The sequence below is a fragment of the Syngnathus floridae genome, chromosome 2 (assembly GCF_059516105.1).
Source record: "Syngnathus floridae isolate MCC-2025c chromosome 2, RoL_Sflo_1.0, whole genome shotgun sequence".
NCBI classification, from domain to species: Eukaryota; Metazoa; Chordata; class Actinopteri; order Syngnathiformes; family Syngnathidae; genus Syngnathus; species Syngnathus floridae.
In genome coordinates, this window is record NC_142414.1 from 18017201 (window position 1) to 18032855 (window position 15655).

Consider the following 15655-nt stretch of genomic DNA (forward strand, 5'->3'; position numbering starts at 1 on the left):
GTCCAAATGAATTCCTGTTTGTTTATTATCAGTTACTAACAATTACACAGAAATGAGATGAAACCACTGAGCACTTTTCAGGGCTAGGGGGTTTAGCTTCATGGGATTGACATGATGACAATGTATCTGCGTGATTGGTGAAACACAAGTCCTTCTTCCTTTAAAGCACAAAAACGGAACAGAGCATGTGACTCGACCCAGTTTGACAGTCTGTGAATGGACTAGAAGTCATCGAAACTTGGGCCTAACAACCAGATGAAATGGGATTAAAAAGTGTACCCCAATGTAGAAGATTTGAGAAGAGCTTTCAAAGGTCAGGATCATCCCCCCTGAGTGTGTTGAATTCTTCAGAAGCCGAATATTTATCGGCACCGCGACCAGTCGGTTGTCGGAAGCCTGCTGAAATCTCATCAAAAGTACGCCCCTTGGTTTCGGGCACCTTGAAGTAAGTGAAGACAAAGAAGCCCAGCAGGAAAATAGTGAAGATGACAAAGACGTAGGGCCCACAGAGTTGCTGAAGGGAGATGAGAAAAAGAGTGAATGCCATCATCTGATCAAGATGAGCGAGTTATCTGAGCTGCATTTAAGGTGATACCTATTTGACTTTTTAGGACGAAAAAAACAACAACCTCACCTCAACATAGGGAAAGCTCATGCCAATTACAAAATTGGCAGACCAGTTCGAGAAGCCAGCAACCGCGAAGGCAGCGGGCCGTGGCCCCTGACTGAAGAGTTCTGCCACAATAAACCACGGGATGGGGCCTGGACCAATTTCAAAAAAGGCTACAAAGCTTAGGATGGCTATGATGCTCACATAGGACATCCAGCTGAACTGATCCTGTGGGACACAGCAACTCTCAGTCGGAATACAACAACTGTTACAACTACATTTCACAAACGCCAAATCACTACAATATCAAATAATGCTAGTTTTTCATATCCTTACCAACAAGGCCATAGCAAGAGTTAAAGCAACCGCTGAAATTGCCATTCCCATTAAACCAGTCAGGTGGAGTGGCCTTCTCCCAATACGCTCCACCACAAACAACTGCAGAAAAAGAAAACGCCAACATTCTGAACTTGAGCTATTACATTTTCTAAACTGTTTATTTTGTTACTTACAGAAACAACTGTGAAGGCTGTGTTTACCACTCCTGCTCCGATGGTTGCATAGACAGGCTGGGACACACCTGCTTTTGCAAAGATTCCAGTAGAATAGTAGAACACCTAAAAGAGGAGAACAAGAAAAGAATTGACAACAAAAATATAAAACATCCACAAACATGTACTGGAAGCAGTGTAGTAAAATGGTGAAAATATACAATTGGGAATAAATAAACACTATTTAATGCAACGGGTATTACAATTTGAAAATGGATCTGACTTGATGCTTGATGTTTCAAACAGCCATCAATTCAAATATCATCAGAGTAGAAAATGTAAGAGTCGCTGGCCAACTTACAGCGTTGATCCCCGACAGCTGCTGGGAGAGCTGCAGCATCACAGCAACAAGGACAGGCTGGCGATAGATGGGAGAGCGCAAGAGCTCCAGTATGGTCACTTTTTTCTCCGCCATCATCTGCCGGCTCTCTTCCTTCATCTCCATCATGTCCTGGCTTACGTTGGCGCTTCCACGCAGCTTCACTAACACTGCAAAATGATTGTATCAAATAAATTGTATCAAATATATTTTTGGAGTAGTAATTTGTGTCTCACCGTTGTTGGCTTTGCTCTCCTCGTTGCAGTTGATAAGGAGGTATCTCGGGCTCTCCGGGCAGAAGGGCAGCAGGACGGACTGCACAACGGCTGGCAGTAAAGTGAACCCTAACAACAGTGGCCAGAGGGAATCGTTTCCCATGATGGATTCGATGCCCAGAATCTGCGCAACATGTAAGGGACACTGTTATGTCCACAATAACTGTCAATGTTGTATTCCAAGTAAAAGCCAATAAACTTGAACTAAATGTCCCTTTCAGTTTAAGTTAATTAATAACCGTACACAGTACTTTAAAATTTGGATTATGACCGGGTTTTATTATAAACAGTAAGTAAATTTGTCTAAATGGTTTCTTTGGTGCCAAATCTGAATCTGCCCTCAATTTGTCTCTTGTACATCAGGCTAAATCAATAAATGAATAAAACCGCTGGAGTTTGCTTTGGTTGTTGTATGAGGAAAACGTTTTTTACCTGTGCCAAGAGGATGCCGATAACAACCCCCAGCTGATGCAGAGTGCCCATTGCTCCGCGGAGAGACGTCGGGGAGATTTCCTCCACGTACATGGGCACAAAACCAGTGGACAGGCCAGAATACAAGCCCACTACAAAGCGCCCAGTGATGAGTAGTTCCCATGAGGCAGCCATCTTGGAGAACCCCATGAGCAAAGCAGAGATAAGGGCGAGCACATTTGCCATGAGCATGGAATTCCTCCTTCAGAAAAACACAATTCATTTCATTCCATTTCATTCACATTTTTCTAAATTGGGTCAGTGTCAACGGGCTACCTGCCAAAGCGGTTCACAAAGAGACCAACTGAGAAGGAACCGAACATTCCACCCACAGAGAAGATGGCCACTGAGAGGGACCACAGAGCTGTTAGCGTGCTCTGAGAAATGGGCTCAGAAAACCTGCTGGTCCATGTCTCATTGTAGAAATTTTCAATGGTCTGAAACACAAAAAGCAAAAAAAAAACAAAAACAAATTTCGTTGTGCGACCTTAACTTGCTGTTAAGGAATTGTGATGACAATTCAAATTCAGGATTCATTGGGAATATGGTATATGGGAATGTACATGATAAGAGATGACCTTGCATCTTTAAATAAAATAAAATAAAATAAAATAAAATAAAATAAAATAAATAAACCCTCCCTAACTTCGGAATTGTGAGGTAGATGTGCAGACCACTCGCCACTATGCCGCGATAAACAAAAACACTCCACCTCGTAATCCTTTAAGATGCCAACATTGCACTGTATAATCTCATTAACCTACTCCATGTCACTTCAAATTTGAGTTAAACCCTCTCAGTAACTCACATTAGCACGCAAAGCGCAAGCGTCAAACTGCGTACATCTGAACACATCTTTTGCAAGAAGAATGAAAGCTTGTTAAACATTTGCAGTCAGATTTAAATTCCTCTCAGAAATTTTCAACAACAAAAAGTAATGTTAATATATAAATAAAAATATTTGAAGAATACTCCACTTCATTATTTTGAGTTTTGGTCGTTACCAGCTTTGCATCTTATACTGGGTGGCACTCACATTTTGAGGCGCATTAATGACTCCAGTGTTGTAGCCAAACTGGAGGGAGCCGATCACCGCTGTGCCCACGGCCATCATGAGCTGCAGTGTCACCTGTCATAAAAAAAAAAAAACGTTATATATAATATAATATAATAATAATATAATATAATATAATATAATATAATATAATATAATATAATATAATATAATATAATATAATATAATATAATATAATATAATATAATATAATATAATATAATATAATATAATATAATATAATAAATGATGCATTCATACTCCACAAAGGAAATCCGAAGCCCATATCCAAATCTGACACGTGGAAGGAAGACGTGCTAACCATTTTCGTCAGCATAACGATAGCCAAATATGATCTTTATACATTTAGTAATATTTTGTTGTTTTATATTTTTTATATTTTGTTACACTGCACACGCCACAATAATGATAAAATCTGTGCCTAATATTTGGATGATTTTAATTGTTGTTGTGTCTGGTCGGTGTGTTCCTGTTTATAAAGGGAAACTAAACTCCTGGCCACTTGCCATTGCCCTCACTGTCTAGTCCGACTGCATTTAATTTAAGTAGGTAAGCTTTTTACGATAGAGTACTGCTATCACTATAGGCATCTCGGTCACCGCACATACTGTAAGGACTGTGTGGATCCTATTGGGAAAGTCACGCCTGTTTGGTTTCTACTCTCATAACAATGTTAATCTCTTAATTTATTTTTCTATTCAGTACAAAAGTGAAAAATTAACTACATTTTTCTGTATACAATGGCAGAGTATACAGTTGAATATTTGTCAACAAACTAACTTAACATCCCATTTACACGGTATCAATCTTGTCCTGATTTGACGTCAGATCTCAACTTTCTTTTGAAAGATGCCACACAACACTAACTAATTTCTTAAGTCGACATTGAAAACTCATCTCTGAAGGATTTTAGAAAGTCACATATACATTTGTGACCTCAACAATAACTGCGCACTGGGGGTTAAATCCAGTGTAATCTTGACACTTGGTGGGAACTCCAATATGACCGAACAACGTTATTATTGGAGCTACAGTTAGTCAACACCAATGAGAAACAAATTCAAATAGAAACAAAACCTATTCAACAATTATTATATTCACTTTTCAAACATGGTTCTTAGATAGTAGTTATTTCACATGTTAATTATTTGTACCCAATCTTGCCATATTGTTTGCTTCTTTCATACAGCTTTATATCAGACACACGTTACCTCTCCAATGCACTCCATGTTGACTTTTTACACACTTGGAATAAAAAAAAAAGTAAATCCTGTAATCCAATAGGTATCTATGATAACATTTTAAAAAAGGGTCATGGTGCTTCTATGTGAGTAAATGCAGGTCTCTACAAAGATGCATGCAAACCTTTCAGTATTCCACGTGCTGCACTTCACTGAGCTGCTTAATGAGATCAGTCCTAAGTGGATCTGGCTAGATCATCGTCCTGATTGGCAGAGAGGGGGGGAAACAAGAAAGCACATGGTCACAACACAATGTCAAGAAGATGAGACGTAATATAGCTAATTAGGTTTTACTGAATGTTACAATCACACAAACAGAATGATCTTAACTTGATTCAAACTGAGCATTTTATACTGAAATAGTCTTATATCCCAAAATGTGTCTCGTGTTTGCTCTTCTTTTTCTGAGAAGTACTGCCTTGAAGTTATCTCTGTATTTTCACTGAAAACAGCTGCTCGCTCCATGGGCATAGAGTTTGACACGTGATCATATATACTGAGACTCTGCACACCTGCTGCAGCTCACGTAGAAAGAGAAAGAATCAGATGGAGTCCTCTTGAATCCTCTGATGTGGTTGAACTTATATCTTCATGTCTATACAAAAATTGCAATTGGGTGAAGAAGTCATACCAGCATATCAAAAATTAAATTCGTTAACAAAACAAAAAAACGACACCCAGAATGTAATTTATGTCCATTACAAACTCCCAGAAATTGACTGAAGAAGTTGGGGTACAAAATATATGTAACCTAGAGCTTTAAGGTACTGTTGTTGAATCAAAATGACTAATTACACTGGTCAACAGGATATTTTAGCTTTATGTGTAACTAAACATATTTCATGATTTCAAAAATGTATTTGCTTGTTTTCGAGCACACCAGATTTTTTAGATAGTTGAATTTTTTGGTTTTTAAGTTTGATCTAAAAAAAACTTGTGCAATCCAGATTTTCTTCTATACGTACTAATTCATCATAATTTCATCATGAAACTAAGACGTAAAAACAAAAATAATAAATGTCAAAAAAACAACCACTGTAAATATATAAAAACAATCCACCTTCACTTTGATCACAAATGTGAGTCTGACTACTTTGAATTGAAGACAGAACTTCTGCTGGATGTGCTACGGTCCATAAAACCTTTGTCGAGGCTGCTCTCGCTTTTGGAATATGCTGGAAAGAAGTCTTACGCAACGTTATGCATGACGGAGATTGGATTTTAGGTTATATTTTGAGAAATATTTTTTTACCCAATTCTCAGGGAGAGTCAACGTGTACAATCGGTTCTATCGTTTTATGTCTCTCGCCCTCACACGTATTGGAACAATCAAGTCCAAAGATTTTATTTAGCGCCGTACTAAATCACTGTAGCGCCCCTTTCTGAATGCAGGTACATACATCGTGGAAGTCACACCTAAACAGACTCAAGGGAGCATTCTTAACCTTTACCATCTGGTGTTTCAAAGGACATGCACTCCAGTTGCCTCACACACTTGTGTGGAGATCATCGCTTTATATATTTACATTTCCACATTGATGCAATGCACAGCTAGCTTTTTTCAGCTTGGCTCTCATATACAGTACAGCTGGTCGTAAACTCCAGACTCTTATGTAATAATGTGCTCAACAGATTCTACTCTTAGCATGGAAATGGACTCCGGAGCTTCCTAAAGTGTAAAAACAAGTCTTTGTGTGAGAACACTGAACAGGACACAGTCATCTCAGATATCCCCTATTGATCATGCAATTAACAAAGTCATATTTAATGTGTTGTTTGTTTTGGGGAAAGGAAGAGGAGTGCCTACACGTGTGACCTCACAAGAAACTTGATCCCATCATTTTCAGCCCCCCTTCTCACTCCCTGTTCCCATATTTGTTCCTCTCTTCCCAACCTTCCCCAGAGCCACAGTGCGCTTCCATTCAGGGCTCAAAACACAACTTGAATTACGCCTGTGCCTAAAGAGTCGTCGCGGTGGCAGGACTTCACGACACAAACGTCGACTTCTGAGGGTCATCTGGACTCACTTGAGGAGGTAAGTCCACCCAACACTTGCATGAGCTGGACTGACTGTTGCCACGTGGTTTGACTTCTAGAGGAACTCTGCTCACCAAAAATGAAAAAGTGCTTTGTTGAAGGTGTACTCTCTGCAACTTGGACAACATTTCACTCAGTAGTTTGTAGTTTTTTTGGTGCAAGCATGCTTTAGTGAGTTGTCTTTTTGGTGTGTATGTGTTTTTGTTATTGATCCTTGGAGGAAAATGTAGGAAAATATGGAGAGTTTTGAGTACAAATAGTAACAATGATTACATAATGATATAAATAAAAAGTGTTATGGTTTAATGCGAATGTGAAACCTTTCTTTATACTGTAATGTACTTCTGCTGCCATGTCATCATCGTGGAACTCCCCTTAAAATGATGGATTGCTTTTTAGTGTCTATGTTTTCCATTTTAACACATTAGATTTTCTTTATGCACATTCACACTTAAAGAGAATTTCATTTTTTTCAGGCTCAATTTCTAACATCCACCAAAGTTTTATTGATATTGTAATGTTGGTTTTTCTTTTTTTTTTTTTGTTAGGTAAAACTGCTTAACAAAACAAAAATGTCAATCCTAACAAGACTGCAGCCTTGAGCTTTTGCTCAGGACACAACAACAACAACCGGTGGGGTCATTGAATGGCTATTTAATGTACTTTTTGAGTAAATCAGATTAAAAAAAAAGGGAGAAAGAGTGAAAGATTTGGCATGGGTACGAGTGACCAAAGTTTTAGTTTCACAACCAGTGGCAGTGTAGTTCAGCACCGACATGAGTATACAGAGAGTCAGTGTGTAAATCATGTTTAAAAAAAAAAAAAAAAAAAAAAAGAATTGAAGCAGTGTGTGGTTTGTGCTGTTATATCATAACAGGAACATTCTGTAGAATGAATTGCTTCGCCTCTGTTGATACTCAAAATACATACACTGGGTGCTCAAATTTTGTGTTCAACAAAATGAAAATAAGAATAAATATGAATACAGTAGTGTATATACGTATGTATTTTTTTAACTGTGAGAAGTTGATTTGGACATTTTAAAGGGTGTGTGTGTGGATTAGAGCTGTAACAGGAGACAGTAAAGTTTTTTTTGTAGCCATAGCTTGGAAACCAACCTTGTTTGCAAAGGTGGCGGGCGGCGCAGTGGTCAGTGGCGAGGAGCGTCGCTGCACAGCAGGAAGGCATCCGGTTTGATTCTATAGGCTGAGGAAAGAGGAGGGGAAAAGGAAGCTATAAGACTTTTCTATTGTGGAAGATGTTACCTAATCTTGGAAACGTATTTACTGTAGGTAAAAAGGATGTTGTGAGAATATTGTAAATTCATGTGATGGAGTTCAAAATTCTTCCTGAAAGCAACAAACAGGAAGATTAAAAAGAGCTAAGAACAAAGTGTGACTTTCCAGATTGTAATGTTGAGCTTGTGAGATGAGATGATTCGTTTTCATGTTGATGGCGACGTGAAGGTTAAATACTGAATGTTTATTTACATCATACTGGATTATATTGAAAACATACTGTACATATCAATCTGAAGCTTTCTTGGCATCATATGATTAGCCATATACCATTCCCAAATAGACACCAAAATCCAATGTAATTTTTTTTGTCACATGACACTCTGAGTCTTGTTACTGTATCTGACTTACAAAATCTCTATATAGCAGAATGGAAGTTTTATTTAGATTTGATATGCATGGATGAGATGTACGGGCGGATTGGTATTAAGCAACAAGGTACTCAAGTGTACGGCAATATAGACATTAACGATGTCTATTTGTGTTGCGGCAGTATTGGAAAGTGCCACGTGACTACACCCAGAAAGCGACGCGGTCACGTTTGAACAAGGAGGTCATTCTCAGCTTTTATCACATTGTCCGTCATCACAGAAGTCCTCAAAGTGAAAATGTGCAAAAAGCTTAAAAACATGACACAAACTACAATTACCACTGTGAAAACAAGAAGGCATGTTAGTTGACAAGATACGTGGGAAAGTACTCATCAAATTGAAGAAATTCATTGAATGTTGTGTATAAAAATACAAGTCAGCATAAACAAGTCAAGTATCCCGTTGACTCTACAAACACTTGATTCATTTGAAGTCCAATATGATCAAATGTTACTTTTGTCAATGCCGTAGTGACCTGAAATGCTCAATGATGGCTCAGACTGTACACTGTGTACTTTTTTAGTTTGGCCGCAAGAGTATTTACGCTAGAGCTGTTTTTTTTCCCTGCTGGAAACTGTAGCATGTGGTAGCCTACGGTGGAACGTCGGGTTGGTCGTAAATCTTGTAAGGGAATGAAACAGTCTAGACCAGGTGTTTACATTTGATTTTTCAAAAGTATAAATGGGCCTTGTTAAAAAAAAAAAAAAAAAAAAGTTAAATACTATACCGTAATTGAATGTCTTTTCAAAAAATACATTCTCATTTTGAATGTTGCAGAATTTTTTTTTAGTTTTTCAAAAAATATTTCTTTATATTTATCTCTATTATTTTTTAATTATTCTATACAAACAATACTTTTTGTTGATTATGAGATATAAAAATAAAAATGATTGAGGGAAAAATCATCTTTATTACCTTGAAAAACAAATTTTGATAAGATAACTGATCTGTGGACTGGAATAAAAAAAAAATCCTAGTGGCCTGTATTAGCCCCACGCTAAAAGGCTATCATGACTGTTGTGATCAATATGACTTGACCTGAGGATGACGTTTATTTTGGCTACCACCGGGAAACCAAACAGAGAAAAGTACGAGAAGAAAGGTTTGTTTTGGCCGGGTGAGCGTCGCCGTGTACTTTGACAATTATGACATACGCCAGACCACCGTTTCCATTTACAACTCCTATGTTGCTTATTTTATTTTTCCTATGACGCAGTGACTGTGTACTGTTGCATTACATAGAAATAAACAAGTTTGAATAGCAGCTGTTGTTTTTTTCCCCTAATTTTATTTCCTAATCTTTTAAAGTGTATCAGTATTTTATTGATTGGTTTATTTTATTGAACATACATAGAATTGAAATTTTAAAAAACAACAACTTTTTTTCCAACTACCACCACCAACAACAAAAATTAACGCTATTGGAATAAAATTGAGAAAAAAATCAGATTGTATTTTGTATGATGAGAGAACTTGGCTTATTAAAGATGGCAGCACAAAACATTTCTGGATTGAATGAGGTTGTGCTTGCTATACTTGTGGATCCAATCAATGACGTCATTAAACAATTGTTAAATTGACTTTCCGACCACTCACTGATCCATGTAAAGTATCAAGAAATAACAACCTTCATATATAAGGCATGATCATAAAATCGTTTTGATTCTTCTTTTTCAGATTTTCCCTTCCATTTTACCCCCTTTTAAGTGAGAGCGTTCCATCCAAATATGGAGATGGAGAAACTGTCAAACGGTCATGGAGCTGCCATGCCAATGGATGAAGAGTACGCTTGCTTCCTTTAAGTTGATTTATTGTAAATTACTCTAGCACAGAATACTCTATTCACATTTAAATGACTATCTTCTACTTCCAGAGTCCCACAAGAGGATCAGCTGTTTCTAGAGCACAAGAGCGGGCCCACAAAGACGACCCAGTTTACTGACGTGAGCATGCCAAGAAAAGAGAATATAATATACATATAATCAATCACCTACATCCACTTGAGTCATAAATCAAACATACCAGTTTCTTCAAAAAACTTGTTTGTTTAACTGATATTTTTAAGCTAACTTATGTAAATTTGAAATACTTGTGGCCAAGACAAACCAGCCGTGTTGCTGATGTAACTCACAAGGCCTCTAGTGAGTTTGTAAGTAAAACCACTCCATACACTTAATTTAGCTAAACCGGTATAGCTTAATGCTAACACACAATGCAAAAAGTCATAGATCGGCTAATAAATAGTATTGGTATTACATTGTTACAAATATTTACGCAACAGATATTTATGTACAATCAGTGGAGCAGTACCTGTAGACAAATAATGTAATGGCAAGCAAAGGCATATATTCTTTATCCTCTGTGAAGAATAACTAATATTACTGCAGTTTAAAAAACATAGCATGATGGGTGGTGTTTTTTAAGAGCTGGAATGGAGCTTTATACATAGAGTATTACTTGTAGTAGTGCTATTGAATATGACAACACCGTTGTGTTTTGTTTTTCTCTGATGTTTACCATTTCAACTTAATTCTCTTTTCAGTTTGAGGGTAAAACCTCATTGGGAATGTCTGTCTTTAACTTGAGTAACGCCATCATGGGCAGCGGAATTCTGGGTCTTTCGTACGCCATGTCCAACACAGGCATCATCCTTTTCCTGTGAGTGCTTGTCATAATCGTTAGACTACTGCTTTTGGAGGGAGTTCCAATAATGGAAAATACAGCATTATTTATTTATTTTTGTTGCCTACTGCATTTGCACAAGCTTTGTTTTCAACTCTCTGCACTACTTAAAGGTGTTTTTCTTGCTACAGGGTGCTGTTGATATGTATTGCATGTCTATCCTCCTACTCCATCCATCTGCTGCTACGCAGTGCTGGAGTCGTGGGTAAGGCTTCAAAAGCATTTAGAAAAACAACACAAAATAGAAATGTCTTGCTCTTGAGTGAATGCGTTTTGTTGTTTTCTCAGGTATCCGTGCCTATGAGCACCTGGGCATGAGAGCATTTGGACATCCAGGAAAGATCATAGCAGCTGTCATCATAACACTACATAACATTGGAGGTCATTTGTCAATATGAATGGGATGTAACTCTAAATGACAAACCCATGATGCCTATGCTTTGACATTAAAGGCAATGCCAATAAATATTTACCCTTTATTTGCAGCGATGTCCAGTTACCTGTTCATTGTGAAGTCAGAGCTACCGCTGGTCATCCAGGCTTTTCTCGGGCAAACATCTGGTTCAGAGTAAGTCGTGATGCGTATAGATCAAATGAGTCATCCCTTAGACAATATTTGAGTTGGCAGCCGGTCAAGAAGAGCATTGAAATCAATTATTCATTTAGAACTTTGGATGTGCATGTATTGAGAAAAAAAAATACTGGATTTCTTGACATAAAAAAAATCAGTATAGACCTACTGTAGTTGTGTACTATCTGCTTCATTCAAAGAAGTCTCTTTTGTTTTCATCACCTAGTGACTGGTACATGAATGGAAATTACCTCATCATCATAGTCACTGCCTGCATCATCCTTCCTTTGGCCCTCATGAAGCACCTTGGTAATTCTCACTTTTTTTCCCAGATATATTTCAAATACAGCATTTACTGACCCGAGTTAAAAAAAAAATAGTCACCAAACTGTGGATTTACCATCATAATCAGTGTTTCTGACTCAATTCTATTGTCTTGTGCTCCTCAGGGTATTTGGGTTACACAAGCGGCTTCTCTCTCTCCTGCATGGTGTTCTTCCTCTCTGCGGTAAGCGTATAAGAAAAATAAATTTAACAGAAAAAGAGTCATCTAGCATGTTCCTATAGCGTGCTTATATCCTCTTTTTCTTTCATGAAAGGTCATCTACAAAAGATTTCACATTTTCTGTCCTTTGGAGTTGTTTGGCAACTACTCTGTTAGCACAGAACCCTCCGGGGATATGTGCACCACCACATTCTTCACTATCAATCAAGAGGTAAGAACAGATGAAATCAACTTCACGTCAACACTTGTGATCATTTTGCCATCGCAGCATAATTTGCTACTTAAAATAAAGTTCGTCTATGAAAGCGGACATATTTAAGAGTCATATGGCGTGTGACAAATAGCTGAACAGATGATTTCCCACTTTGTTTGCAGACAGCCTATGCGATTCCAATTCTGGCATTTGCCTTTGTGTGTCACCCTGAAGTTCTTCCTATCTACACAGAACTAAGAAAGTAAGATAAAAAAATGCAAATAATGTTTTTTTTTTTTTTTGCCATTGCTGGATATCATGAATATTATTTTCATCTTATCCCATCAAGCCCAACCAAGAGAAGAATGCAGAGTATTGGCAATATTTCCATCCTTGGAATGTTCACTATGTACTTCCTCACTGCCATATTTGGCTATCTAACCTTTTACCGTGAGTGCAACACCTTTGTCACTTTGACCGTAGAGGTCATCATTTCAACTTTGATATTTGGTTGTGAATTTGTGTTTTTGCACAGAAAACACAGAGGCAGAGCTGCTCCATACCTACAGTAAGGTGGACCCTCTGGACACGCTGATCCTCTGCGTACGATTGGCTGTCCTGGTCGCTGTCACTCTCACAGTCCCCGTGGTGCTCTTTCCTGTAAGAACATGCGCATCGTTTACAATTTTTTACTGTATGGCAGCAGTATACAACTCAGTTCACAGAAAGCAGCAGTGAAGAACTTTAAAAAAGTGAAAGAACAATCTATTAACACTTTATAGGGCACTTAAAAAACCTGTGATTAAACTATAAACAATCCCAGTGCCTATAGATGACATACATTTTTAATAATTTTCAAAAGAAAAGCATGCTGGAAGACAAAATAGAAATAACTGAGTAGAGAAGTCTGAGGTGCTTACCGTAAAAACCTATATGTGCATTTCCACCAGATTCGTCGTGCCCTGCAGCAGCTTCTGTTCCCTGGGAAGGCTTTCCACTGGGTGCGCCATATTGTCATTGCCTTGTGCCTGCTGTGCGTTGTCAACCTGCTGGTCATCCTCGTGCCCAACATTCGAGACATCTTTGGCATTACAGGTATCACATTTGACTGTCCAACACAGTCCCAAGTCTAAAATGTTCAGCACTTCAACAAAAAAAGTGTGACACATTTACTGTTATTTTAAATTTTTTTGTAAATTCTCTTTTTTGTACTCAGGAGCAACTACGGCTCCAAGTCTGATTTTCATCCTTCCTGGCTTGTTTTACATCCGCATCATCCCCACTGAGCAAGAGCCCATGAACTCCCGACCCAAGATCCAAGTAGGTTTCCACTTAGGCCTTTAAGAAAGACTCCCATACTGATGTCTCGTTTTATTTGTTTTTTGTTTTCAGGCCGCATGTTTCGCAGCACTCGGGTTTATATTTATGACCATGAGTCTTACATTCATTGGAATCGATTGGACGAGCGGGGAAAAACGAAGTCTGGGTGGGCATTAAAGTGCTTCCAAGATCTAGAGAAACAGCATCCTCACTTCTCCAGTCATCAACTTTCTGCTGGATGGTTTTGACCATGAGCTCGGAGCGCTCCTTAATTACAAGAGGACACGTTGTTCCTCCATGGTGTGTTCAAGTGTGCCCCGTAAGCCACTCAGGACACATCGGCAGGTAGTGTCGGCCCCGCTTACGTTGCCTATGGAAGCTACCATACTCGCAACTGTCCATCTTCACTAAATGTCACTAAATTGTGGAGTATAACACAAAGAACGAAATTACCGTCTGCATGCAAAAGACTTTGTTTAATCATTGCTTTATAAAACGGAGCAAAAAAATGACATTGAACAAGACCAAACACTCTGGGGCGAGGGGGGGGGGCATTTAAGGTCATTTGATGTGTTTTACTTTGTAATACTGCAGAGCAGTACTTTGTAAACTGCCAAAGAAATGTTAAGCTCAGTCCAAAAGACAGTGTGGTATTGCATGGCTATGCTGTGAACCAATTAATTTGGTATAAGGTAACCAATTACTTTGGTTTTGTACATTTGTTGTGAACATTAATAAATATTGTCAAAATATTTTTTGTGTGTTTTCTTTTTATTATCTTGTACACAATAGTGCACAATCTTGTCTATCTTATTTTTGGTCACGTAATGATCATTCTACCATCAGTGTCTGGGAAACCGGATTACCTCCATTAAATTCCCATAACGACTCCCATATTGACTTTTTATTGACATTGTGGTAGCACAGCAGCCAAGCGATTAGCACGTCTGCATCACAGTTCAGCGATTTATGATTCCGGTGTTCAACTCTGACATTCCTGTGTGGATTTTGCATGTTTTCTCTGTGCTTGCGTGGCTTTTCACCGGGGACTCCGGTTTCCTCCCGCATTCCAAAAGCCTACACGTTAAGTTCATTGTTTGTCGATACAGCGGATATTATGTGTCAAGGGTGCACCCCACTTATCACGAATAGTCAGCCTGGATTGGTTCCAGCTCATCCGAGACTCAAATTAGGATAAGTGCTATTGAAAAAGGATAAATTGACTTATTGTCTGTTTGATCCTTGTCATTTATGATTATAGCTTTTGTGTTCACTCCCGGGGTTGCCAGATTTGCATTTGTCTTCTTGCCCTGCATTTTAAGTGTTGTTTTTCCACCCTCCAACGCAAACATTTGACAAAATGAGCCCATCATAAAACTGAGTCGGTGGTTAAAGCCGACGGTATACCAAATATAAAACTGGTAAGACGTGCCTGATTATGGACTGCAAAAGAAAGTGCTTGAACTTTTGCTGACCTGCCACATCAGCAGTACGAGAGAGTCCTTTCAGATGAAAATAGCACACCTTAAGGTCTGCCAGTTTTCTGCACGTCCGCATCCAACTTTCTCAGTTTTAGCTTGCTAGTTTTCAGCCCTGGCCTCAGTCTTTTAGTCCTTTTTATGTCTCGTCCTAATTTTCCAATGCTCTGGCCAAGAGTCACACCACTAGCTCATTTCTACAGCGCCTGAGCCTAAGGTTCAGGCTCGAGCTCCCTCTCCTGTTCTCAGTTTCTGCTCATGTTCAAGCTATGCATGAGGCTACACACGAGGATTGGAGTCTGTCTGCAATCGCCTCAGTATCAAATTCAAGTCCAATACTGTACTATGAGCACGGCAGCCAGCATGTGAGAGGGAATATTGAAGCTGAGACCGCCCACTTGAACCAGCCCAACAATTTTTCTGCCAATGCAACCCTGATGACCTCCTGCTAAAGTTTCTTGTTGGACCGGAATCAACTTTATGAGAGCATGACTGACTTCTCAAACTGCAAGCGTGGTAAGGGTTCCAAGGTTTAAAGAAAAGTTGGGTTTTTTCCCCAAAATCAAAAAAGCTCTTGAAATAAATTTCTGAATTTTTTGGGCATTTATTTAGATGTGTATTTACTGATTATCTCTAAGGTTCGACTGACAACAAAACT

General features: G+C 38.6%; 2 protein-coding genes across 4 annotated transcripts; one reads left to right on the forward strand and one right to left on the reverse strand.

Moving 5' to 3' along the window:
* Position 1: 1 nt before the first annotated feature.
* LOC148402335 (solute carrier family 2, facilitated glucose transporter member 1-like) lies at positions 2–7763 on the reverse strand. Of its 3 annotated transcripts, XM_088399037.1 has the most exons (12): positions 7698–7754; positions 5055–5137; positions 4667–4745; positions 3263–3355; positions 2503–2663; positions 2188–2428; positions 1717–1879; positions 1463–1650; positions 1123–1227; positions 947–1048; positions 635–838; positions 2–514 (listed from the first exon to the last, which is right to left on the reverse strand). In XM_088399037.1, exons 4-12 carry the CDS (start codon positions 3338–3340, stop codon positions 308–310), a joined length of 1449 nt encoding a protein of 482 aa, XP_088255163.1. In that variant the 5' UTR covers positions 3341–3355; positions 4667–4745; positions 5055–5137; positions 7698–7754; the 3' UTR covers positions 2–307. The 3 variants fall into 3 exon arrangements, with proteins under 3 accessions (XP_088255163.1, XP_088255169.1, XP_088255157.1); XM_088399043.1 differs by lacking the exon at positions 5055–5137 and having other exon boundaries at positions 7698–7763; XM_088399031.1 differs by lacking the exons at positions 4667–4745; positions 5055–5137; positions 7698–7754 and adding an exon at positions 4513–4660.
* slc38a5b (solute carrier family 38 member 5b) lies at positions 6404–14271 on the forward strand. Its single transcript, XM_088399058.1, has 16 exons — positions 6404–6577; positions 9926–10031; positions 10122–10191; positions 10791–10906; positions 11062–11135; positions 11219–11311; positions 11417–11498; positions 11728–11810; positions 11951–12009; positions 12101–12217; positions 12382–12461; positions 12549–12649; positions 12735–12859; positions 13150–13294; positions 13416–13519; positions 13592–14271. The coding sequence occupies exons 2-16, from the start codon at positions 9976–9978 to the stop codon at positions 13694–13696; spliced, it is 1410 nt and encodes a 469-aa protein (XP_088255184.1). The 5' UTR covers positions 6404–6577; positions 9926–9975; the 3' UTR covers positions 13697–14271.
* Positions 14272–15655: the final 1384 nt, after the last annotated feature.

Excerpts from the sequence above, each read along its gene's own strand:
- LOC148402335 (XM_088399031.1), bottom strand. Across the intron at positions 1,651-1,716 it reads GGAGAGCAAAGCCAACAACG|TGTTAGTGAAGCTGCGTGGA; the intron begins GTGAGACACAAA and ends ATCATTTTGCAG. Across the intron at positions 839-946 it reads CTCTTGCTATGGCCTTGTTG|GATCAGTTCAGCTGGATGTC; the intron begins GTAAGGATATGA and ends TGTGTCCCACAG.
- slc38a5b (XM_088399058.1), top strand. The coding sequence starts at position 9,976 with ATGGAGATGGAGAAACTGTCAAACGGTCATGGAGCTGCCATGCCAATG. Across the intron at positions 10,032-10,121 it reads GCCATGCCAATGGATGAAGA|AGTCCCACAAGAGGATCAGC; the intron begins GTACGCTTGCTT and ends TTCTACTTCCAG. Across the intron at positions 13,520-13,591 it reads ACTCCCGACCCAAGATCCAA|GCCGCATGTTTCGCAGCACT; the intron begins GTAGGTTTCCAC and ends TTTTGTTTTCAG.